Source organism: Ranitomeya variabilis, chromosome 8, assembly GCF_051348905.1.
Source record: "Ranitomeya variabilis isolate aRanVar5 chromosome 8, aRanVar5.hap1, whole genome shotgun sequence".
Taxonomy (NCBI): domain Eukaryota; kingdom Metazoa; phylum Chordata; class Amphibia; order Anura; family Dendrobatidae; genus Ranitomeya; species Ranitomeya variabilis.
The window spans coordinates 113,831,295-113,856,233 of record NC_135239.1 but is presented as its reverse complement, the minus strand read 5'-3'; the positions used below and the strand labels follow the sequence as shown (position 1 = coordinate 113,856,233).

Below are 24,939 nucleotides of genomic sequence, written 5' to 3'. Positions count from 1 at the left end.
GTATCTACGTCCCTGAGGTTGTCCGTCTGCAGATCCTCAAGTTGGTACATGACTCCAAGTTGGCTGGTCACAGGGGGTACAGAGGACACAAGAGTTCCTGAGCCGATTCTTCTGGTGGCCAACTTGCCTGAAGGATACCAAGGACTATGTTCTCTCTTGCAAGGTATGTGCCCGTTACAAGACTCCTCATGTGGCACCTACGGGTCTTCTACAACCATTACCTGTTCCGTCCCACCCTTGGGGGTCTATATCAATGGACTTTATTGTGGAGCTGCCTACATCGGGGGGCATGAATACAATCATGGTGGTAGTTGATCGCCTGACTAAAGCTGCTCATTTTGTTCCGTGCACCGGCCTCCCCTAAGCTAAAGATACAGTGAACTTGGTTATACAGAATGTCTTTCGGTTGCATGGGGTTCCGGATGAGATCATCTCTGACCGTGGAGTGCAGTTCACTTCAAGATTCTGGAAGGGGTTTTGCTCTGCACTCAATATTAATGTCTGTCTCTCTTCTGCTTACCATCCCCAGATAAATGGTCAGACTGAGCGTACCAACCAGACGCTGGAACAATATCTAAGATGCTATGTCAGCCATCTCCAGGATGATTGGTTGGAGTTGTTGCCATTAGCCGAATTTTCATATAATAATTCTCAGAGCGCCTTCACTACATTTACACCTTTCTTTGCCAATCTGGGTTATCATCCGTGTATTTTACCTAGGTCTCCAATTAATTCTCGGGTTCTGTGTTGTGAATTCTGCTCTTGGGTTCCCTCCGGTGGTTGTTGGTAGTAATGCAGTTGTCCCTGGGTTGCAATCCTGGGCAGGTGTCCCTGCTGATTGCAGCTCTGACTGGGATATTTAGGTGTGCAGGATTCATTAGCCCTTGCCAGTTGTCCATTGTTCTTGGAAGTTTTGCATCTCTGTCTGGTTCCTCCTGCCCTGCTGCCAAATCAGCAAAGATAAGTGTCTGGTTTTGTTTTTGTAGCACACATGCTGTGTGCTTTACAATTCAGTACTATTCAATGTTTTTTCTTGTCCAGCTTAGACTGTGTTTGGATATTTCAGTCTAGTTGGATTCTCAGGAGATGCAGATATACATTCCATGTCTTTAGTTAGATGGTGGAATTTTTGTATTATCTGCTGTGGATATTTTTAGGGTTTTAATACTGACCACTTAGTATTCTGTCCTATCCTTTCCTATTTAGCTAGCGTGGCCTCTTTTGCTATTCCTGATTTCTGCCTGCTTGTGTCTTTCCTCTAATACTCACAGTCAATATTTGTGGGGGGCTGCCTATCCTTTGGGGTTGTGCTCTGAGGCAAGATAGAATTCCCATTTCCATCTATAGGGGTATTTAGTCCTCCGGCTGTGTCGAGGTGTCTAGGATGTGTTAGGTACACCCCACGGCTACTTCTAGTTGCGGTGACAGTTTAGGGTTTGCGGTCAGTACAGGTTCCACCTACTCCTGAGAAAGTCTCATGCGGCTCCAAGGTCACCGGATCATAACAGTATAACTGGCCAACAATGAGTTAAATGCATCTCAGAAGAAGGGAAGAAAGAGCCATTTTTTTTCTGTAGCCTGCTTGGTCTTTTCTTCCCTCTTTTCCTCTGGGTGGCTGAGGAGCCTTGTGCTAGCATGGATGTTCAGGGATTAGCTTCTCGTGTAGACCAGCTTGCTGCTAGGGTACAGGGTATTTCTGATTATATTGTTCAGACTCCAGTTTTAGAGCCTAAGATTCCTACTCCTGATTTGTTTTTTGGGGACAGGTCCAAATTTTTGAGTTTTATAAACAACTGTAAACTGTTTTTTGCTCTGAGACCTCGATCCTCTGGTGATTCCATTCAGCAGGTTAAAATTGTCATCTCCCTGCTGCGTGGTGATCCTCAGGATTGGGCATTTTCCCTGGAATCTGGGAATCCGGCCTTGCTTAATGTAGACACCTTTTTTCAGGCTTTAGGATTAGTATATGATGAACCAAATTCTGTGGATCAAGCGGAGAAGACCTTGTTGGTCCTGTCTCAGGGTCAAGAAGCGGCAGAATTGTATTGTCAGAAATTTAGAAAATGGTCTGTGTTGACTAAATGGAATGATGATGCTTTGGCGGAAATTTTCAGAAAGGGTCTTTCTGAATCCGTTAAAGATGTTATGGTGGGGTTTCCCACGCCTTTCGGTCTGAGTGATTCTATGTCTCTGGCCATTCAGATTGATCGGCACTTGCGGGAGCGCAGAACTGTGCGTGCTGTGGCGTCCTCAGAGCAGATGCCTGAGTCAATGCAGTGTGATAGGATTCTGTCTAGAACGGAACAGGGATTCAGATGTCAGAATAGGTTGTGTTTTTATTGTGGCGACACTTCTCATGTCATTTCAGTCTGCCCTAAGCGTACAAAGAGGATCGCTAGTTCATTTACCATCAGTACTGTACAACCTAAATTTTTATTATCTGTGTCCTTGATCTGCTCATTGTCATCATTTTCTGTCATGAGGTTTGTGGATTCAGGCGCCGCCTTGAACTTAATGGACTTTGAGTTTGCCAGGCGTTGTGGTTTTCCCTTGCAGTCTTTGCAGAACCCTATTCCGTTAAGGGGCATTGATGCTACACCTTTGGCTAAAAATAAGCCCCAGTTCTGGACACAGGTGACCATGTGCATGGCGCCAGCCCATCAGGAAGATTGTCAATTTCTGGTGTTGCATAATTTACATGATGCTATCGTGCTGGGTTTTCCGTGGTTGCAGGCACATAATCCTGTGTTGGATTGGAAGTCTATGTCTGTGACTAGTTGGGGATGTCAGGGGGTTCATAATGACGTTCCTTTGATGTCAATCTCCTCTTCTTCCACTTCTGAAATTCCAGAGTTTTTGTCTGATTTTCAGGATGTATTCGATGAGCCCAAGTCCAGTTCCCTTCCACCGCATAGGGACTGTGATTGTGCGATTGACTTGATTCCAGGCTGTAAGTTTCCTAAGGGCCGACTTTTCAACCTGTCTGTGCCTGAACATACCGCCATGCGGAGTTATGTTAAGGAGTCTTTGGAGAAAGGACATATTCGGCCATCTTCTTCACCGTTGGGAGCGGGATTTTTTTTTGTTGCTAAGAAGGATGGCTCCTTGAGACCCTGTATTGATTATCGCCTCTTGAATAAGATCACGGTCAAGTTTCAATACCCTTTACCTCTGCTTTCCGATTTGTTTGCTAGGATTAAGGGGGCTAGTTGGTTTACGAAGATTGACCTTTGGGGGGCATATAATCTTGTTCGTATTAAGCAGGGTGATGAATGGAAAACTGTGTTTAATACGCCCGAAGGCCATTTTGAATACCTTGTGATGCCATTCGGGCTCTCTAATGCTCCATCTGTTTTTCAGTCCTTCATGCACGATATCTTCCGGACTTATCTTGATAAATTCATGATTGTATATTTGGATGACATTTTAATTTTTTCCGATGATTGGGAGTCTCATGTGAAAAAGGTCAGGATGGTATTTCAGATCCTTCGTGATAATGCTTTGTTTGTGAAGGGGTCTAAGTGTCTCTTTGGAGTGCAGAAGGTTTCTTTTTTGGGCTTCATTTTTTCTCCCTCATCTATAGAGATGGATCCGGTTAAGGTTCAGGCCATTCATGATTGGATTCAACCCACATCTGTGAAGAGCCTTCAGAAATTTTTGGGCTTTGCTAATTTTTATCGCCGTTTCATTGCTAACTTCTCCAGTGTGGTTAAACCCTTGACCAATTTGACGAAGAAAGGCGCTGATGTGACGAATTGGTCCTCTGCGGCTGTCTCTGCCTTTCAGGAGCTTAAACGCCGATTTACTTCTGCCCCGGCTTCTGAGATTGGGGCAGGGGCCGTTTTGTCTCAGAGGGATCCTGTTGGTTCCTTGATGAAACCGTGTGCCTTCTTTACCCGTAAGTTTTCGCCCGCTGAACGCAATTATGCTGTCGGCAATCGGGAGTTGTTGGCTATGAAGTGGGCGTTTGAGGAGTGGCGACATTGGCTCGAGGGAGCTAAGCACCGTATTGTGGTCTTGACCGATCATAAAAATCTGATTTACCTCGAGTCTGCCAAGCGGCTGAATCCTAGACAGGCTCAATGGTCTTTGTTTTTTTCCCGTTTTGATTTTGTGGTCTCGTATCTTCCGGGTTCTAAGAATATTAAGGCTGATGCCCTCTCTAGGAGTTTTTTGCCTGATTCTCCTGAGGTCCTTGAACCGGTCGGCATTCTGAAAGAAGGGGTGGTCCTTTCTGCCATTTCCCCTGATTTCCGACGGGTTCTTCAGAAATTTCAGGCTGACAAACCTGACCGCTGTCCAGTGGGGAAACTGTTTGTTCCTGATAGATGGACTAGTAGAGTGATTTCTGAGGTTCATTGTTCTGTGTTGGCTGGCCATCCTGGTATTTTTGGTACCAGAGATTTGGTTGGTGGGTCCTTTTGGTGGCCTTCTTTGTCACGTGATGTGCGTTCTTTTGTGCAGTCCTGTGGGACTTGTGCGCGGGCCAAGCCTTGTTTGTCCTGTGCTAGTGGGTTGCTTTTGCCTTTGCTGGTCTCTGAGAGGCCCTGGACGCATATTTCTATGGATTTTATTTCTGATCTTCCGGTTTCCCAGAAGATGTCTGTCATCTGGGTTGTTTTTGACCGGTTCTCTAAGATGGTCCATTTGGTGCCTTTGCCTAAATTGCCTTCCTCTTCTGATTTGGTTCCGTTGTTTTTTCAGCATGTGGTTCGTTTGCATAGTATTCCGGAGAATATTGTGTCCGACAGAGGTTCTCAGTTTGTTTCTCGGTTTTGGCGGGCCTTTTGTGCTAAGCTGGGCATTGATTTGTCTTTTTCTTCCGCATTTCATCCTCAGACAAATGGCCAGACCGAGCAAACTAATCAGACTTTAGAAACTTATCTGAGATGCTTTGTGTCTGCTGATCAGGATGATTGGGTGGCTTTCTTGCCATTGGCTGAGTTTGCCCTTAATAATCGGGCTAGTTCGGCTACCTTGGTTTCACCCTTCTTTTGTAATTTTGGTTTTCATCCTCGTTTTTCTTCGGGGCAGGTTGAGCCTTCTTACTGTCCTGGTGTGGATTCTGTGGTTGACAGGTTGCAGCAGATTTGGGCTCATGTGGTGGACAATTTGGTATTGTCTCAGGAGGAGGCTCAACGTTTTGCTAACCGTCGTCGGTGTGTTGGTTCCCGGCTTTGGGTTGGGGATCTGGTCTGATTGTCTTCCCGTCATGTTCCTATGAAGGTTTCTTCCCCTACGTTTAAGCCTCGCTTTATTGGTCCTTATAGGATTTCTGAGATTATTAATTCGGTGTCTTTTCGATTGGCCCTTCCGGCTTCTTTTGCTATCCATAATGTCTTCCATAGATCTTTATTGCTGAAATATGTGGTGCCCATTGTTCCCTCTGTTGATCCTCCGGCCCCTGTGTTGGTTGATGGGGAGTTGGAGTATGTGGTTGAGAAGATTTTGGATTCTCGCTTTTCGAGGTGGAGGCTTCAGTACCTTGTCAAATGGAAGTATTATGGCCAGGAGGATAATTCTTGGGTTTTTGTCTCTGATGTCCATGCTGCTGATTTGGTCCGTGCCTTTCATCTGGCTCGTCCTGATCGGCCTGGGGGCTCTGGTGAGGGTTCGGTGACCCCTCCTCAAGGGGGGGTACTGTTGTGAATTCTGCTCTTGGGTTCCCTCCGGTGGTTGTTGGTAGTAATGCAGTTGTCCCTGGGTTGCAATCCTGGGCAGGTGTCCCTGCTGATTGCAGCTCTGACTGGGATATTTAGGTGTGCAGGATTCATTAGCCTTTGCCAGTTGTCCATTGTTCTTGGAGGTTTTGCATCTCTGTCTGGTTCCTCCTGCCCTGCTGCCAAATCAGCAAAGATAAGTGTCTGGTTTTGTTTTTGTAGCACACATGCTGTGTGCTTTACAATTCAGTACTATTCAATGTTTTTTCTTGTCCAGCTTAGACTGTGTTTGGATATTTCAGTCTAGTTGGATTCTCAGGAGATGCAGATATACATTCCATGTCTTTAGTTAGATGGTGGAATTTTTGTATTATCTGCTGTGGATATTTTTAGGGTTTTAATACTGACCGCTTAGTATTCTGTCCTATCCTTTCCTATTTAGCTAGCGTGGCCTCTGTTGCTAAATCCTGATTTCTGCCTGCGTGTGTTGTGAACTATACTTCTTGGCTCCCTCTTGTGGTCACTAGTGGTTGGCACTTGGATTGTCTTTCCCCAGGTTGGTACTCACCTGGTTTGTTAGGCCTGGGGTGTTGCTATTTAAACTTCCTGGATTCTCAGTCCAGTGCCTGGCATCGTTGTAATCAGTTCATTTTTGTTTGCTCCTGTCTTCAGGTCCTGGTTCCTTGCAAGATAAGCTAAGTCCTGCTTTCTTATTTTTGTTTATTTGCATTGTTCTTATTTTTGTCCAGCTTGTACAAAATGTGATTCCTGATTTCGCTGGAAGCTCTAGGGGGCTGATATTCTCCCCCCTCAACGTTAGTCGGTTCGGGGGTTCTTGGATATTCAGCGTGGATATTTTGTAGGGGTTTTTTTGCTGACCGTATAAGTCATCTTACTATCTTCTGCTATTAGTCAGTGGGCCTCTCTTTGCTAAAATCTAGTTCATTCTTACGTTTGTCTTTTCTTCTTACCTCACCGTTATTATTTGTTGGGGGCTTGTACTATAACTTTGGGGTCTTTCTTCTTGAGGCAAGAGAGGTCTTATTTTCTCTGACAGGGTTAGTTAGTCCTCCGGCTGGCACGAGACGTCTAGGATCAACGTAGGTACGTTCCCCGGCTACTGTTAGTTGTTTGTGCTAGGATCAGATATACGGTCAGCCTAGTTACCACTTCCCTATGAGCTGGTATTTATGTTTGCAGACTTTGCTGAAATCTCTGAGATCCTCTGCCATTGGGATCATAACAGTATGCCAGGCCAAGTGAATAGTTAATGCATTGCAGAAGCGGGATTAAAAGAAAAGAAGTTCTGAGGTTTTTTTTTTTTTTTTCTTCCTTCCCCTTTTTCTCTGAGTGGCTTGAAGCTTTGCTGCAGACATGAATGTTCAGACCTTGATTACTAGTGTGGATCAGCTTGCTGCACGAGTGCAGGGCATTCAGGATTTTGTTCTTAGCAGTCCTATGTCAGAGCCTAAGATACCTATTCCTGAGCTGTTCTCTGGAGATCGATTTAAATTCAGGAATTTTAGGAATAATTGTAAATTGTTTCTATCTTTGAAACCTCGTTCGTCTGGAGATTCAGCTCAGCAAGTTAAAATTGTTATCTCCTTCTTGCGTGGCGACCCTCAGGATTGGGCTTTCTCGTTGGCGCCAGGAGATCCGGCATTGGCAAATATTGATGCGTTTTTTCTGGCGCTCGGATTGCTTTATGAGGAGCCTAATCTTGAAATTCAGGCAGAAAAAGCTTTACTGGCTATCTCTCAGGGCCAGGATGAAGCTGAAGTGTATTGCCAAAAATTTCGGAAATGGTGCGTGCTTACTCAATGGAATGAGTGTGCTCTGGCCGCAAATTTCAGAAATGGCCTTTCTGAAGCCATTAAGAATGTGATGGTGGGTTTCTCCATTCCTACAAGTCTGAATGATTCTATGGCGCTGGCTATTCAGATTGATCGGCGTTTGCGGGAGCGCAAATCCGCTAATCCTCTGGCGGTGTTGTCTGAACAGACACCTGTCTCAATGCAATGTGATAGAATCCTGACTAGAACTGAACGACAAAATCATAGACGTCAGAATGGGCTGTGTTTTTACTGTGGTGATTCTACACATGTTATATCAGCATGCTCTAAACGCCTAACAAAGGTTGTCAGTCCTGTCACCATTGGTAATTTGCAGCCTAAATTTATTTTGTCTGTGACCTTAATTTGCTCATTGTCTTCCTACCCTGTTATGGCGTTTGTGGATTCAGGTGCTGCCCTGAGTCTTATGGACTTGTCATTTGCGAAGCGCTGTGGTTTTGTCCTGGAGCCTTTAAAAATTCCTATTCCTCTTAGAGGAATTGATGCTACGCCACTGGCGGAAAATAAACCGCAGTATTGGACACAAGTGACCATGTGCATGACTCCTGAACATTGGGAGGTGATTCGTTTTCTTGTTCTGCAGAAAATGAATGATTTGGTCGTTTTAGGTCTGCCATGGTTACAGACCCATAATCCAGTTTTGGATTGGAAGGCTATGTCTGTGTCGAGTTGGGGTTGTCAGGGAATTCATTGCGATTCTCCGCCGGTGTCTATTGCTTCCTCTACTCCTTCAGAAGTTCCTGAGTATTTGTGTGACTATCAGGATGTATTCAGTGAGTCCAGGTCCAGTGCTCTTCCTCCTCATAGGGACTGTGACTGCGCTATAGATTTGATTCCTGGTAGTAAATTTCCTAAGGGACGATTATTTAATTTGTCTGTACCCGAGCATGCCGCAATGCGTTCTTATGTCAAGGAGTCTTTGGAGAAGGGGCATATTCGTCCATCCTCTTCCCCTCTTGGTGCGGGATTCTTTTTTGTGGCCAAGAAAGACGGGTCTTTGAGACCTTGCATAGACTATCGGCTTCTGAATAAAATCACTGTTAAATTTCAGTATCCTTTGCCACTATTGTCGGACTTGTTTGCTCGGATTAAGGGTGCCAAGTGGTTCACCAAGATAGATCTTCGTGGTGCGTACAACCTTGGGCGCATTAGGCAGGGAGATGAATGGAAAACTGCATTTAATACGCCCGAAGGTCATTTCGAGTACTTGGTGATGCCCTTTGGGCTCTCTAATGCTCCTTCAGTGTTTCAGTCCTTTATGCATGATATCTTCCGGAAGTATCTAGATAAATTTATGATTGTTTATCTGGATGATATTCTGGTTTTTTCTGATGATTGGGATTCTCATGTAAAGCAGGTCAGGATGGTGTTTCAGGTTTTGCATGATAATGCTTTGTTTGTGAAGGGCTCAAAGTGTCTCTTTGGAGTGCAGAAGGTTTCCTTTTTGGGTTTTATTTTCTCCCCTTCTGCTGTGGAGATGGACCCAGTCAAGGTCCGAGCTATTCATGATTGGACTCAACCCACGTCTGTTAAGAGTCTTCAGAAGTTCTTGGGGTTTGCTAATTTCTACCGTCGTTTTATCGCTAACTTTTCTAGCGTTGTTAAACCTTTGACGGATATGACCAAGAACGGTTCTGATGTGGCTAATTGGGCTCCTGCAGCCGTGGAGGCCTTCCAGGAGCTGAAGCGCCGGTTTACTTCGGCGCCTGTTTTGTGCCAGCCTGATGTCTCACTTCCCTTTCAGGTTGAAGTGGATGCTTCTGAGATCGGTGCTGGGGCTGTTTTGTCGCAGAGAGGCTCTGGTTGCTCTGTGATGAGACCATGTGCTTTTTTCTCTAGGAAGTTTTCGCCTGCTGAGCGGAACTATGATGTTGGTAATCGGGAGTTGTTGGCCATGAAGTGGGCATTTGAGGAGTGGCGTCATTGGCTTGAGGGTGCTAAGCATCGTGTGGTGGTCTTGACTGATCACAAAAATCTGATGTATCTCGAGTCTGCTAAGCGCCTGAATCCTAGACAGGCTCGTTGGTCATTGTTTTTCTCTCGTTTTGACTTTGTGGTCTCGTACCTGCCTGGGTCGAAGAATGTGAAGGCTGATGCTCTTTCTAGGAGCTTTGTGCCTGACTCTCCTGGAGTCTCGGAGCCAGCTGGTATTCTTAAAGAGGGAGTAATCGTGTCGGCCATATCTCCTGATTTGCGACGTGTGTTGCAGAGATTTCAGGCTGATAGACCTGACTCTTGTCCACCCGACAGACTGTTTGTTCCTGATAGATGGACCAGCAGAGTTGTTTCCGAGGTTCATTCCTCGGTGTTGGCAGGGCATCCGGGGATTTTTGGTACCCGAGATTTGGTGGCCAGGTCCTTTTGGTGGCCTTCCTTGTCACGGGATGTGCGGTCATTTGTGCAGTCCTGTGGGACTTGTGCTTGGGCTAAGCCTTGTTGTTCTCGTGCTAGCGGGTTGCTTTTGCCCTTGCCCGTCCCGAAGAGGCCTTGGACACACATTTCCATGGATTTCATTTCTGATCTTCCGGTGTCTCAAGGAATGTCTGTCATCTGGGTGGTGTGTGATCGTTTTTCCAAGATGGTCCATTTGGTGCCCTTGCCTAAGTTGCCTTCCTCTTCCGATCTGGTTCCTTTGTTTTTTCAGAATGTGGTTCGTTTACATGGCATTCCTGAGAATATCGTGTCCGACAGAGGATCCCAGTTTGTGTCCAGATTCTGGCGATCTTTTTGTGCTAAAATGGGCATTGATTTGTCGTTTTCATCTGCCTTTCATCCTCAGACTAATGGCCAAACGGAGCGAACTAATCAGACACTGGAGGCTTATTTGAGATGTTTTGTTTCTGCGGACCAGGATGATTGGGTGACCTTCTTGCCATTGGCTGAGTTTGCCCTTAATAATCGGGTTAGTTCCGCTACTTTGGTTTCGCCATTTTTCTGCAACTCTGGGTTTCATCCTCGTTTTTCCTCGGGTCATGTTGAGCCTTCTGACTGTCCTGGGGTGGATTCCGTGGTGGATAGGTTGCAGCGGATTTGGAATCATGTGGTGGACAACTTGAAGTTGTCACAGGAGAAGGCTCAGCGTTTTGCCAACCGCCGCCACGGTGTGGGTCCCCGACTTCGTGTGGGGGAGTTGGTTTGGTTGTCTTCTCGGTATGTCCCTCTGAAGGTTTCCTCTCCTAAGTTTAAGCCTCGCTTTATTGGTCCTTATAAAATTTTGGAAGTTCTTAATCCAGTATCATTTCGTTTGGATCTTCCGGTGTCGTTTGCCATTCACAATGTGTTCCATAGGTCTTTGTTGCGGCGGTATGTTGTGCCTGTGGTTCCTGCTGTTGAGCCTCCTGCTCCGGTGTTGGTTGAGGGCGAGTTGGAGTACGTGGTGGAGAAGATCTTGGATTCTCGTCTCTCTAGACGGAGGCTTCAGTATCTGGTCAAATGGAAGGGCTATGGTCAGGAGGATAATTCCTGGGTGGTCGCTTCTGATGTTCATGCGGCCGATTTGGTTCGTGCCTTCCACGCTGCTCATCCTGATCGCCCTGGCGGTCTTGGTGAGGGTTCGGTGACCCCTCCTTAAAGGGGGGGTACTGTTGTGAACTATACGTCTTGGCTCCCTCTTGTGGTCACTAGTGGTTGGCACTTGGATTGTCTTTCCCCAGGTTGGTACTCACCTGGTTCGTTAGGCCTGGGGTGTTGCTATTTAAACTTCCTGGATTCTCAGTCCAGTGCCTGGCATCGTTGTAATCAGTTCATTTCTGTTTGCTCCTGTCTTCAGGTCCTGGTTCCTTGCAAGATAAGCTAAGTCCTGCTTTCTTATTTTTGTTTATTTGCATTGTTCTTATTTTTGTCCAGCTTGTACAAAATGTGATTCCAGATTTCGCTGGAAGCTCTAGGGGGCTGATATTCTCCCCCCTCAACGTTAGTCGGTTCGGGGGTTCTTGGATATTCAGCGTGGATATTTTGTAGGGGTTTTTTTGCTGACCGTATAAGTCATCTTACTATCTTCTGCTATTAGTCAGTGGGCCTCTCTTTGCTAAAATCTAGTTCATTCTTACGTTTGTCTTTTCTTCTTACCTCACCGTTATTATTTGTTGGGGGCTTGTACTATAACTTTGGGGTCTTTCTTCTTGAGGCAAGAGAGGTCTTATTTTCCCTGACAGGGTTAGTTAGTTCTCCGGCTGGCGCGAGACGTCTAGGATCAACGTAGGTACGTTCCCCGGCTACTGTTAGTTGTTTGTGCTAGGATCAGATATACGGTCAGCCTAGTTACCACTTCCCTATGAGCTGGTATTTATGTTTGCAGACTTTGCTGAAATCTCTGAGATCCTCTGCCATTGGGACCATAACATGCGTGTGTCTTTCCTCTAATACTCACAGTCAATATTTGTGGGGGCTGCCTATCCTTTGGGGTTCTGCTCTGAGGCAAGATAGAATTCCCATTTCCATCTATAGGGGTATTTAGTCCTCCGGCTGTGTCGAGGTGTCTAGGATGTGTTAGGTACACCCCACGGCTACTTCTAATTGTGGTGACAGTTTAGGGTTTGCGGTCAGTACAGGTTCCACCTACTCCTGAGAAAGTCTCATGCGGCTCCAAGGTCACCGGATCATAACAGTTCCGGCAGTGGAGGAAAGGCTGACTGCGATGAGACAAAATCTGGAGGTTCTGAAGGAATCCCCGACCACAGCTCAAGAACGTTATAAGAGATCGGCTGATAGATTCTGTAAACCTGCACCCATGTTCAAGGTAGGAGATTCCGTGTGGTTAGCAACTAAGAATCTGAAGTTAAACGTTCCTTCACAAAAACTTGGACAGAAATTCCTTGGCCCTTTCAAGATCAACGGTATTGTGAGCTCTGTGGCCTGCCGGTTGAAGCTGCCTAGGACAATGAAGGTACACCCAGTTTTTCATGTATCTTTACTAAAGCCTGTATCTCCTAATATGTTCCAGGGACGTGTTGTGCCACCTCCGCAGCATGTGGTGATTGATGGGCAAGAACAATTTGTGGTGGAGGAAATTATTGATTCCAGGATTCGCAGGAATCGGCTCCAATATCTGATAAGATGGCAGGGATATCCCCCTGAGGAAGACTCTTGGGAACCTGTGGAAAACATCAATGCCCAACAGAAGATTTCTCATTTCCATCAAAGATTCCCTGAGGAACCATTTCCAGGATCGTCCTGAGGCCGCTTCTAAGGAGGGAGTAATGCCAGGACTCTGAACATTTTTATTACCTTTTGTGCATTACTGCCCTTTTCCAAGATGGCGTCTTTGGTCTCATGTGCACTGTGTCTTCCTGCTATAAAACTCCACCCCAGCCTTCAGTCTGTGCTAGAGTATTCTGCCTTTCATCCAGCTCCTGACCTCTGATTACTCCCTGGCTATACACCTGCTCCTGTGAACCTGTGTGGTGATCCTGCTACTCTGCTCTGAGTTCCTGCTGCATACACAAGTTTCCAGTAATCCTCCTTCATCTGCTGCTCGTGTTTACTTCATCTGCATTTGCTGGACATATAAGCTGTGCTGCTCTGCAATAACCTGAGACTATTAACCAGGCCTCCCTGGTTGAGCTAAAGATATGATTTGAACTGCCTTATAAGCATATCTATCTGTGTTTGGACTAAGACAAGGATTTATTCGTGTCAAGTTTCCTCAAGAATAACTGTGCTTCATAGACTTTCTGCTTGATTGCATTTTCCTCTGAAGTTTCCTATAGACGGCTAAGCTGCGTTTATTATTTGCACCAAGTGTTGTGGACTTGAGTTTCTCTCTGCACCTGTTTGAATCACCGTGTGATAATATAGGCTTTACCACTATAAAACTGTGTCCTGTAGTTATCTTATTCCACGCAAAGAGTCTCCTGAGTTATCCCCTATAATTATTACAAACAGTAAGGTTGCCTGAGTTGAAAGTAGCTGTTTCTCTTGCTGTGACAGTTTTGGACTGATGAACGCCCGTGAGTCCGGCACTCAGCACTAAGGTATTCAACGGTCCGGAACTAGAGCTACCATAAGACCTGCTTCCTTAACTCAGCCAACTTTTCCAGGTTACCAGAATTCACAGCCACCGGGTCTCCCAGCAGCTGCAAGGCCCGGAAATCTCATATGAAACTTTGAGGGACATTTTAAGGATATTGAATTTTTCAGCTGCTGGAACATCTGAAGGCTGAAACTAAGGTTGCCTTGGGTGTGTATTTTACTGTACTTGTTAATAAATAAAAAATAAATGAAAAATATGAAGTGGAGTTCCTTGTAATTTTCATAAACAGCTGAGGGAAAGTTGGAGGCTGGGGGCTGATGTTAATATTCTGGAAAAGGGCCAATATTCATAAAGATTCCTAAACTATTAATATCAGCTCACATCTGTTTTCTTATCCTTTACTAGTTATTATAGGAGAGACTCATCAAAAAATGACATGGGGCCCCCCTATATTCAATAACTAGCAAAGGCTAATTAGACAGCTTTGGGCTGATATTAACCCCTTTACACACAAGGGTGGTTTGCACGTTAATGACCGGGCAAATTTTTACAATTCTGATCACTGTCCCTTTATGAGGTTATAACTCTGGAACGCTTCAACAGATCCCGGTGATTCTGACATGGTTTTCTCATGACATATTGTACTTCATGATAGTTATAAAATTTCTGTGATATTACCTGCGTTTATTTGTGAAAAAAACGGAAATTTGGCGAAAATTGTGAAAATTTTGCAATTTTCCAACTTTGAATTTTTATGCAATAAAATCACAGAGATATGTCACACAAAATACTTAATAAGTAACATTTCCCACATGTCTACTTTACATCAGCACAATTTTGGAACCAAAATTTTTTTTTGTTAGGGAGTTATAAGGGTTAAAAGTTGACCAGCAATTTCTCATTTTTACAACACCATTTTTTTTTAGGGACCACATCTCATTTGAAGTCATTTTGAGGGGTCTATATGATAGAAAATAACCAAGTGTGACACCATTCTAAAAACTGCACCCCTCATGGTGCTCAAAACCACATTCAAAAAGTTTATTAACCCTTCAGGTGTTTCACAGGAATTTTTGGAATGTTTAAATAAAAATGAACATTTAACTTTTTTTCACAAAAAATTTACTTCAGCTCCAATTTGTTTTATTTTACCAAGGGTAACAGGAGAAAATGGACCCCAAAAGTTGTTGTACAATTAGTCCTGAGTACGCCAATACCCCATATGTGGGGGTAAACCACTGTGTGGGCGCATGGTAGAGCTCGGAAGCGAAGGAGCGCCATTTGACTTTTCAATGCAAAATTGACTGGAATTGAGATGGGACGCCATGTTGCGTTTGGAGAGCCCCTGATGTGCGTAAACATTAAAACCCCCCACAAGTGACACCATTTTGGAAAGTAGGATCCCTATGGAACTCATCTAGATGTGTTGTGAGAACTTTGAACTCCAAGTGTTTCACTACAGTTCATAACGCAGAGCCGTGAAAATAGAAATTATTATTTTTTCCACAAAAATTATCCTTTAGCCCCCAGTTTTGTATTTTTCCAAGGGTAACAGTTGAAATTAGACCCCAAAAGTTCTTGTCCAATTTGTCCTGAGTACGCTGATACCCCATATGTGGGGGGGAACCACCGTTTGAGTGCATGGCAGAGCTCGGAAGGGAAGGAGCGTCATTTGGAATGCAGACTTAGATGGATTGGTCTGCAGGCATCACATTGCGTTTGCAGAGCCTCTAATGTACCTAAACAGTAGAAAACCCCCACAACTGACCCCATATTGGAAACTGGACCCCCCAAGGAACTTATCTAGATGTGTTGTGAGAACTTTGAACCCCCAAGTATTTCACTACAGTTTATAACGCAGAGCCGTGAAAATAAAAAAATCTTTTTTTTCCACAAAAATTATTTTTTAGCCCCCTGTTTTGTATTTTTCCAAGGGTAACAGTTGAAATTAGACCCCAAAAGTTGTTGTCCAATTTGTCCTGAGTACGCCGATACCCCATATGTTGCGGTAAACCTCTCTTTGGGCGCACGGGAGAGCTCGGAAGGGAAGGAGCACTGTTTTACTTTTTCAACGCAGAATTGGTTGGAATTGAGATCGGACGCCATGTCGCGTTTGGAGAGCCCCTGATGTGCCTAAACAGTGAAAACCCCCCAATTATAACTGAAACCCTAATCCGCAAAGGTAACCCTAACCACACCCCTAACCCTGACACACCCCTAACTCTAATCCCAACCCTAATCCCTACAGTAAATGTAATCCAAACCTTAACCCTAACTTTAGCCACAACCCTAACCCTAACTTTAGCCCCAACCCTAAATGTAGCCTTAACCCTAGCCCTAACCCTAGCACTAACCCTAACACTAGCCCTAACCCTAGCCCTAACCCTATCCCTAGCACTATCCCTAGCCCTAACCCTAGCCCTAACCCTAGCCCTAATGGGAAAATGGAAATAAATACATTTTTTTAATTTTTTAATTTTTCACTAACTAACGGGGTGATGAAGGGGGGATTGATTTACTTTTATAGTGGGTTTTTTAGCAGATTTTTATGATTGGCAGCCGTCACACACTGAAAGACGCTTTTTATTGCAAAAATATTTTTTGCGTTACCATATTTTGGTCCACAGAGTCATGTGAGGTCTTGTTTTTTGCGGGACGAGTTGACGTTTTTATTTGTAACATTTTCGGGCACGTGACATTTTTTGATCGCTTTTTATTCTGATTTTTGTGAGGCAGAATGACCAAAAACCAGCTATTCTTGAATTTCTTTTGGGGGAGGCGTTTATACCGTTCCGTGTTTGGTAAAATGTATATAAAGCAGTTTTATTCTTCAGGTCAGTACGATTACAGCGATACCTCATTTATATTTTTTTTATGTTTTGGTGCTTTTTTACGATAAAAACTTTTATAGAAAAAATAATTTTTTTTGCATCGCTTTATTCTGAGGACTATAACTTTTTTATTTTTTCTTTGATGACGCTGTGTAGTGGCTCGTTTTTTGCGGGAGAAGATGAAGTTTTCAGCGGTACCATGGTTATTTATATCTGTCTTTTTGATCGCGTGTTATTCCACTTTTTATTTGGCGGTATGATAAAGCGTTTTTTGCCTCGTTTTTTTTTTTACGGTGTTCACTGAAGGGGTTAACTAGTGGGAAAGTTTTATAGGTCGGGTCGCTACGGACGCGGCGATACTAAATATGCGTACTTTTATTGTTTTTTTTTATTTAGATAATGAAATGTATTTATAGGAAGAATATTTTTTAGTTTTTTTGCTTTTTTTTTGGAATTTTTTTTTTTTTTTTTACACATGTGAAAATTTTTTTTTTACACTATAACATTGCCCCGGAGGGGCATGATGTTATAGTGTAAGATCGCCGATCTGACACTTTGCTGTGCACTGTGTCAGATTGGCGATCTGACGTGCACAGCTCCTGAAGGCTTCCCGGCGCCTGCTCCGAGCAGGCGCAGTGAAGCCACCTCCCTGCAGGACCCGGATGCCGTGGCCATCTTGGATCCAGGCCTGCTGCAGGGAGGAGGAGGTAAGAGACCCTTGGAGCAACGCAATTACATCGCGTTGCTCCGGGGGTCTCAGGGAAGCCCGCAGGGAGCCCCCTCCCTGCGCGATGCTTCCCTATACCGCCGGAACACTGCGATCATGTTTGATCGCAGTGTGCTGGGGGTTAATGTGCCGGGGGCTGCGATAGTCAACTGACACCAGGCCGCGATCGGCCGCGCTCCCCCCGTGAACGCGGCCGATCGCGCTGGACATACTATCCCGTCGGTGGTCATACGGGCCCACCCCACCTCGACGGGATAGTACGTCCGATGTCAGAAAGGGGTTAATAGCCTAGAAAGGGGCCATGGTTATTGGCCCCCCTTCCAGACTAAAAACATCAGCTTCTAGCCACCTCAAAAATGGCGCATCCAATTAGATGCATAGTCAAAGGGGTTCTCCAGGTTTGACATGAAAGTCTGCAGTCACTCTGTGTAAATCCAGACTTGTAAATCCTCACAGTGTGCACAGAGCGAGTTTTTGAGGATTTTCTGGTGACAGGCGAGTTTGGGTGATCATGGAACTGCAAGTAGGCAATATGCATACTTCCGGCCACATTCCACATAAGCGTGATAAAAACACGTACAGAAAAGGTACTGAATTTGCAAGTAAGCAAATTTAATTAATAGGTGCGGAAGATCTGCAACATCAAAAACTCACCAAAAGCTCATCATGGGAATATATCCTTACTGACCTACATGAAAAGGCGTTTCAGTCGCCGTTAAGGGGTCAATTACCCTGCAGACTTTCTTTCAATCTGAATGTTTGCTTTTAGCGTATGTGGAAACTTACTTGATAATCATTGATGCACTAGGTTCTTTTTCTGCTTGCTGGCGTGAAAGAAACTGGTTAAGATCTCCATTTTCCATATACTCTGTAATCATGCACAGTGGGTCCTCTGCAATACACACTGCCAGCAGGCGAATAATGTTAGGATCCTTCAACCTGGACATTATCTTGATCTCCTTTAGAAAATCATTTCTGCAAAACAATTTATCAAATGCACATATCAAAACAATTCCTCATCTCATGAATTGTTAAATTGTTTCCTCAAGTGTTCTCTTGGAGCAGGTATATTATACTTATGAGACGTGCAGACAAGTGTATTTTTGGTCTGACAAAACATCAGATCGCACTTGGTCCAATGTTAATCTATGGGGCCGTCCACATGTCAGAATTTTCCTTGGACAGCACCAGTCCAAGGAAAAAAATCACTGCATACCCAAGTTTGATCCAGTGTTCGGATTTCACTCAGCCATGCAAGTCAAAGAGTCTGTGGATAACATCGGACAGCACTCACATGACTTCTGAGTCTGATTTCCACAGATTTACACATCTTCTACTTGGTTATCTGCACCTGCCCTAATGTTAATAAAAATAACAAAATTTGTGCTTGAGTTTGTTATCTGAGCAGTGGAAATTGAAAGCACAGGGAAAGCCCAAAAATGTATGCAATATGCCTCTCCTATGCCTAGGAATTTGTAAAACCAATCCGTGTCTTAATAAACACTATGTATATTTAAAAAAAATAATTGGAAAAATCCTAAGTACCATGTGTGTAATAATCCTAAAAAAAAAGTAGAAGTAAAGCAGTAAAAATAGCTAAAATGGTTTGTCATTAAAGCTCAAAATACATGCAGTATTAAAGGGTTAATTTTCTCGCTGATCATTACCCAAAACATACAAGACCTCATGTATTAAAGGGAATATGTCAACAGTTTTTGTAACCCGAAAGCAGCATGATATAGGGCCGAGACTCTGATTTCAGGGATGTATAACTTACTAAGCTGCTCAGTGTAGTTTTGATAAAGTGCATGTATTCTGTGCTGAAGATGTAGCAGTGGACAGAATGTTGAGCTCTGTGTATAACACCACCCACACCCGTGATTGGCAGCTTCTTGCGTAGACTGTGCATCATCAGCAAGCTGTCAATTAGTGGTGGGGGATGGGTTACACAGAAAAGACTCCCTCGTAGCTGACCTAGTCGACAGTGATAATCTCCTACTGGTAAACACTGACTGTACTGAAACTACAGCACAAAGCCCAACGCCCGGCGTATCCCTAGAATCAGATTCTCTGTCCCTACATTGTGCTGCTCTCAGATTAAATAGCAAAACCTGCTGACCAGGGATAAGCAAACGTGCTCCATGATACTCGGTTATTAGTTGCGTATCATGGTGCTCGAATGTGCTCGTTACTCTCGAGCAATGGGTGGTGCTCAAGTTCAAACTCCAATCCCCGCCCTGCATCTTTGGCCCCTGTTATTGTTAGAATCTGTTTTGTTTTGACCATCCGCCATCTTGTTGTGGTTTTCTGGCTGCTGGTCTTTTTCTCCTGGTGCTGGGTTGCCTTAGGTCAGGTGATTGTATCACCCTTTATTACCCAGCACCTGCCTCCCATTCCTTGCTGGACAACAGTGTTAACCCCTTGACAGAGCCAATTTGGTACTTAAGGACCAGGCCAATTTTTACAATTCTGACCACTGTCACTTTATGAGGTTATTATTCTGGAACGCTTCAACGGATCCTGCTGATTCTGAGATTGTTTTTTTGCGACATATTGTACTTCATGTTAGTGGTAACATTTCTTCGATATTACTTGTGATTATTTATGAAAAAAATGGAAATATGGCAAAAAAATTTAAAATTTTGCAATTTTCAAACTTTGTATTTTTATGCCCTTAAATCAGAGAGATATGTCACAAAAAATAGTTAATAAATAACATTTCCCACATGTCTACTTTACATCAACACAATTTTGGAACCAAAACTTTTTTTGTTAGGGAGTTATAAGGGTTAAAAGTTGACCAGCAATTTCTCATTTTTACAACACCATTTTTTTTAAGGACCACATCATATTTGAAGTCATTTTGAGGGGTCTATATGATAGAAAATAACCAAGTGTGACACCATTCTAAAAACTGCACCCCTCAACGTGCTCAAAACCACATTCAAAAAGTTTATTAACCCTTTACGTGCTTCACAGGAACTGAAACAATGTGGAAGGCAAAAATGAACACTTAACTTTTTTTTGCAAACATTTTACTTCAGAACCATTTTTTTTTATTTTCACAAGTGTAAAAACAGAAATTTAACCATTAATGTTGTTGAGCAATTTCTCCTGAATACGCCGATACCCCATATGTGGGGGTAAACCACTGCTTGGGCGCACCGCAGAGCTTGGAAGAGAAGGAGCGCCGTTTGACTTTTTCAATGCAGAATTGGCTGGAATTGAGATCGGATGCCATGTCACGATTAGAGAGCCCCTGATGTGCCTAAACAGTGGAAACCCCCCACAAGTGACACCATTTTGGAAACTAGACCCCTTAAGGAACTTATCTAGATGTGTGGTGAGCAGTTTGAGCCCCCAAGTGCTTCACAGAAGTTTATAAAGTAGAGCCGTGAAAATAAAAAATCGCATTTGTTTACACAAAAATGATTTTTTCGCCCACAAATTCTTATTTTCACAAGGGTAACAGGAGAAATTAGACCACAAAAGTTGATGTGCAATTTCTCCTGAGTATGTTGATACCCCATATGTGGGGGTAAACCACTGTTTGGGCGCACCGCAGAGCTTGGAAGAGAAGGAGTGCCGTTTTACTTTTTCAATGTAGAATTGTCTGGAATTGATATTGGACGCCATGTCGCGTTTGGAGAGCCCCTAATGTGCCTAAACAGTGGAAACTCCCCACAAGTGACTCCATTTTGGAAACTAGACCCCTTAAGGAACTTAACTAGATGTGTAGTGAGCACTTTAAACCCCCAGGTGCTTCTCAGGAGTTTATAACGTAGAGCCGTGAAAATAAAAAATCGCATTTTTTCTACAAAAATGATCTTTTTGCCCCCAAATTTTTATTTTCACAAGGGTAACAGGAGAAATTAGACCACAAAAGCTGTTGTGCAATTTCTCCTGAGTACGTCGATACCCCATATGTGGGGGTAAACCACTGTTTGGGCGCACTGCAGAGCTTGGAAGAGAAGGAGTGCCCTTTTACTTTTTCAATGTAGAATTGGCTGGAATTGAGATCGGACACCATGTCGCGTTTGGAGAGCCCCTGATGTGCCTAAACAGTAGAAACCCCCCACAAGTGACCCTGTTTTGGAAACTAGACCACTTAAGGAACTTATCTAGATGTGTGGTGAGCACTTTAAACCCCTAAGTGCTTCACAGAAATTTATAAAGTAGAGCCGTGAAAATAAAAAATCCTTTTTTTTTTCTCAAAAATGATTTTGTAGCCTGCAATTTTTTATTTTCTCAAGGGTAACAGGAGAAATTGGACCCCAAAATTTATTTTGCAATTTATGCTGAGTAGGCTGATACCCCATATGTTGGGGTAAACCACTGTTTGGGCGCATGGCAGAGCTCGGAAGGGAAGGATCGCCGTTTTGGAATGCAGACTTTGATAGAATGGTCTGTAGGCGTTATGTTGCGTTTGCAGAGCCCCTGATGTACCTAAATAGTAGAAACCCCCCTTAAATGACCCCATTTTGGAAACTAGATCCCCCAAGGAACTTATCTAGATGTGTGGTGAGAACTTTGAATGCCCAAGTGCTTCACAGAAGTTTATAATCAAATACAAAATCTCAGAAACCGATAACATAGTAGTCTTTAAGAAAAACTCATAAAGCTATTCCAAATATTGAAGCGTGATGCTTCCAACTAACCATTCAAACACAACATTGAAGCATGCAATCACACTAGGTAGAAGTAAAAAAATATGTACCTTTATTATTAATTGATTAAAAATACACAAGAACAGTGCCAGGTCAATTTATGACAATCAATAATTACGTTTTAACACAACCAGAGCAAGTTTGATAAGGAGAAAAGGTGCACCCACTAAAATGTGCTGCACCATGGAAGCAGCATGGGTATTTGGATGGAGGGTACCGGATTAACCACAACCAATTAATAAACAGCTAAAGTGCTTAGTGCATAAAGTACCATAATGGTTGTGGATTCCTCACTTGTCCAATATATAATAGGGTTAATGATCACTTTGTTGTGTTTGCAGAGACCCTGATGTACCTAAACAGTAGAAACCCCCCACAAGTGACCCCATTTTGGAAACTAGAGCCCCCAAGGAACTTATGTAGATGTGTGGTGAGAACTTTGAATGCCCAAGTGCTTCACAGACGTTTATAATGCAGAGTTGTGAAAATAAAAAATATTTTTTTTTCCACAAAAAAAGATATTTTAGCCCCCAAGTTTTTATTTTCACAAGGGTAACAGGAGAAATTGGACCCGAAAAGTTGTTGTCCAATTTATCCCGAGTACGCTGATGCCCCATATGTGGGGGTAAACCACTGTTTGGGTGCACGGCAGAGCTCGGAAGGGAGGGAGCACCATTTGACTTTTTGAGCGCAAAATTGGCTGTGGCGTTTAAAGACCCCCTGATGTACCTAAACAGTGGAAACCCCCCAAATCTAACTCCAACCCTAACCCCAACACACTCCTAAGGCTTCTTTCACACTTCAGTTGTTTGGCGTCAGTCAGCTCCGACAGTGACGGATCGACGGATCCATCACAATTGTTGAGAAAACGGTTCTAACGGATCCGTTTTTTTGACGGATCCATTACTTGGGGGTTGTCTGGGAAAAGTATCTACTTTTTGGAGCATGCGCAATTGAAAAAGCGGATTGGGGCAACGGATCCGCTGAAATGACGGTAACGACGGATCGCCCATAGGCGGCCATTCTATGGAATGACGAACGCGACGGATCCGTCGCGAACCGCCATTTCGGCGCAGACAAAAAAATGTTACAATGGTGGTCAATGTCTAGATGACGTCCGCCAAATCTCGACGGATTCCGTCGCATGGCGGATGGAACGGACGACCATCCGCCACAATCCATTGCTAATGAATCCATTGCTAAAAAATGGCGGATCCGCTATTTGACGAAAAAGGCGGTTTCAGACTGACACTAAAAGACTGAAGGAAGAAAGAGGCCTAACCCTAATGCCAACCCGATCCATAATCCTAATCACAACCCTAAGGGTAATCGCAACCCTAACCCCAAAACAACCATAACCCTAATCAGAACCCTAAATCCAACACACCCCTAATCCTAATCTCAACCCTAACCTCAAACCTAACCCTAATCCCAATACACCCCTAATCCCAACCCTAACCTTAACCCTAATCCCAAACCTAACCCTAATCCCAAACCTAACCCTAATGCCAACCCTAATCCCAACTCTAACCCTAACTTTAGCCGCAACCCTAGTCCTAACTTTAGCCCCAACCCTAACTTTAGCCCCAACTCTAACTCTAGCCCTAACTTTAGCCCCAACCCTAACCCTAGCCCTAACCCTAAATTTAGCCCCAGCCCTAACCCTAAATTTAGCCCCAACCCTAACCCTAAATTTAGCCCCAACCCTAACCCTAAATTTAGCCCCAACCCTAACCCTAGCCCTAACCCTAACCCTAACCCTAATTTTAGCCCCAACTCCTCTCTCCTGCCGGCCGGCAGATGGCAGCAGAGAGCGGGCGCACTGCGCATGCGCCCACCATTTTCTTTCCATAGGAAAAAGCCGGCGGGCAGGAGGGGACGCAGGAGGACCCAGGGACACCGGTAAGTATGATAGGGTCCCCGAATCCCCCTATTTCTCTGTCCTCTGATGTGCGATCACATCAGAGGACAGAGAATTACACATCACTTTTTTTTTTTTGCGGTCGCCGGTAAACAGTTAATTACCGGCGATCGCAAAACAGGGGTCGGTAAAAACCGACCCCGATCATGTTCTTTGGTGTATCGGCTACCCCCAGCAGCCGAGACCCCAAAGATCTCCCGGGTGCCGGCCGGCGGGTGCACTGCGCATGCGCCCGCCATTTTTTTGCCGGAAGAAGATGGCGGCGCCCATCGGGAGCCACGAGGAGCACCGGGGGAGACAGGTGAATATCGGAGGGCCATTGGGGGCGATCGGGGACCCCATTTTTCTGTCCTCTGATGTGCGATCGCATCGGAGGACAGAGAAATTAAATGGGAAATCGCGTTTTGTTGTTTTTTTTTGCGACCGCCGGTAAACGGTTAATTACCGGCGATCGCAACTTGGGGGTCGGTAAAAAAAACCCGAATCATGTTCTCTGGGGTCTTGGCTACCTTCGGCAACCGAGACCCCAGAGAAAATCCGACTCTGGGGGGCGCTATTCACTTTTTTCACAGCCCCGTTAATTAACGGCGCTGTGGTTTAAGTACCCTTAGTGGCCACCGTTAAAAGGCGTATCGGCGGTCGTTAAATGGTTAATCCGCTTGAGTTCTCGCTAGGTGCTTTGATAGCTTTCTGTGTTTGATATTGTGCAGTTCTGGGATCTCTGGTTCTGCTATCTTTAGTTTCTGTTATCAGTTTGTTTCTGCAGCTTTCTCTGTGTTTCCTATTAGGAGGTGACCTGTTTTTATACCCAGTCCTTAGATCTTTTTTTAGGGACCTCCTTCCCCTTATCTATAGGTCTTCGCTGAGTTTAAACTAGGATTGTCGGTGGCTCTATTCACAAGGAATGGGTCGCCCACTCCATCGTAGGGTTTCAGCCTAGTCTTAGTGCAGGGTCAGCTTTCTCCCTTCTCTCCTAGTTCTGTGCTGCAGTTTCGTAACAGTTATGCAGCCAACAAGCATTCATGGATTGCTTGGGAGTCACTGTAATGCCGTAGCCATATTGGTTGTGGCATTACTGTGATTGGCTGGCCATCTTACATCATCAGAATAATAAAAAGACAGGCGCCGTCCGGCTTGGCACACTGAAGCCATTGCACTGCTCTGTGATACTTCGCATTTGAGGGAGGGTGTGCTTGTCTAGTCCTGTGTGTGCACAGTATAACAAATCAGAGGCCTGTAGTGTTGATACTGGTGGTGAAGCTGAGCCATCATACTAACAGCCCTTCTTGGCTATTCTTTTGTTCTTCAC

The 24,939-nt window shown here is 44.4% G+C and overlaps 1 protein-coding gene across 2 annotated transcripts in view; it reads right to left on the bottom strand.

Annotated features, from left to right (window-relative positions):
• Positions 1-24,939, bottom strand: part of DDR2 (discoidin domain receptor tyrosine kinase 2) — a 534,261-nt gene that overhangs the window by 57,814 nt on the left and 451,508 nt on the right. For both annotated transcript variants that reach the window (XM_077278825.1, XM_077278826.1), the window contains one exon: positions 17,829-18,017. In XM_077278825.1, the coding sequence (XP_077134940.1) occupies positions 17,829-18,017 (189 nt within the window). The remainder of the gene's footprint in view (positions 1-17,828; positions 18,018-24,939) is intronic.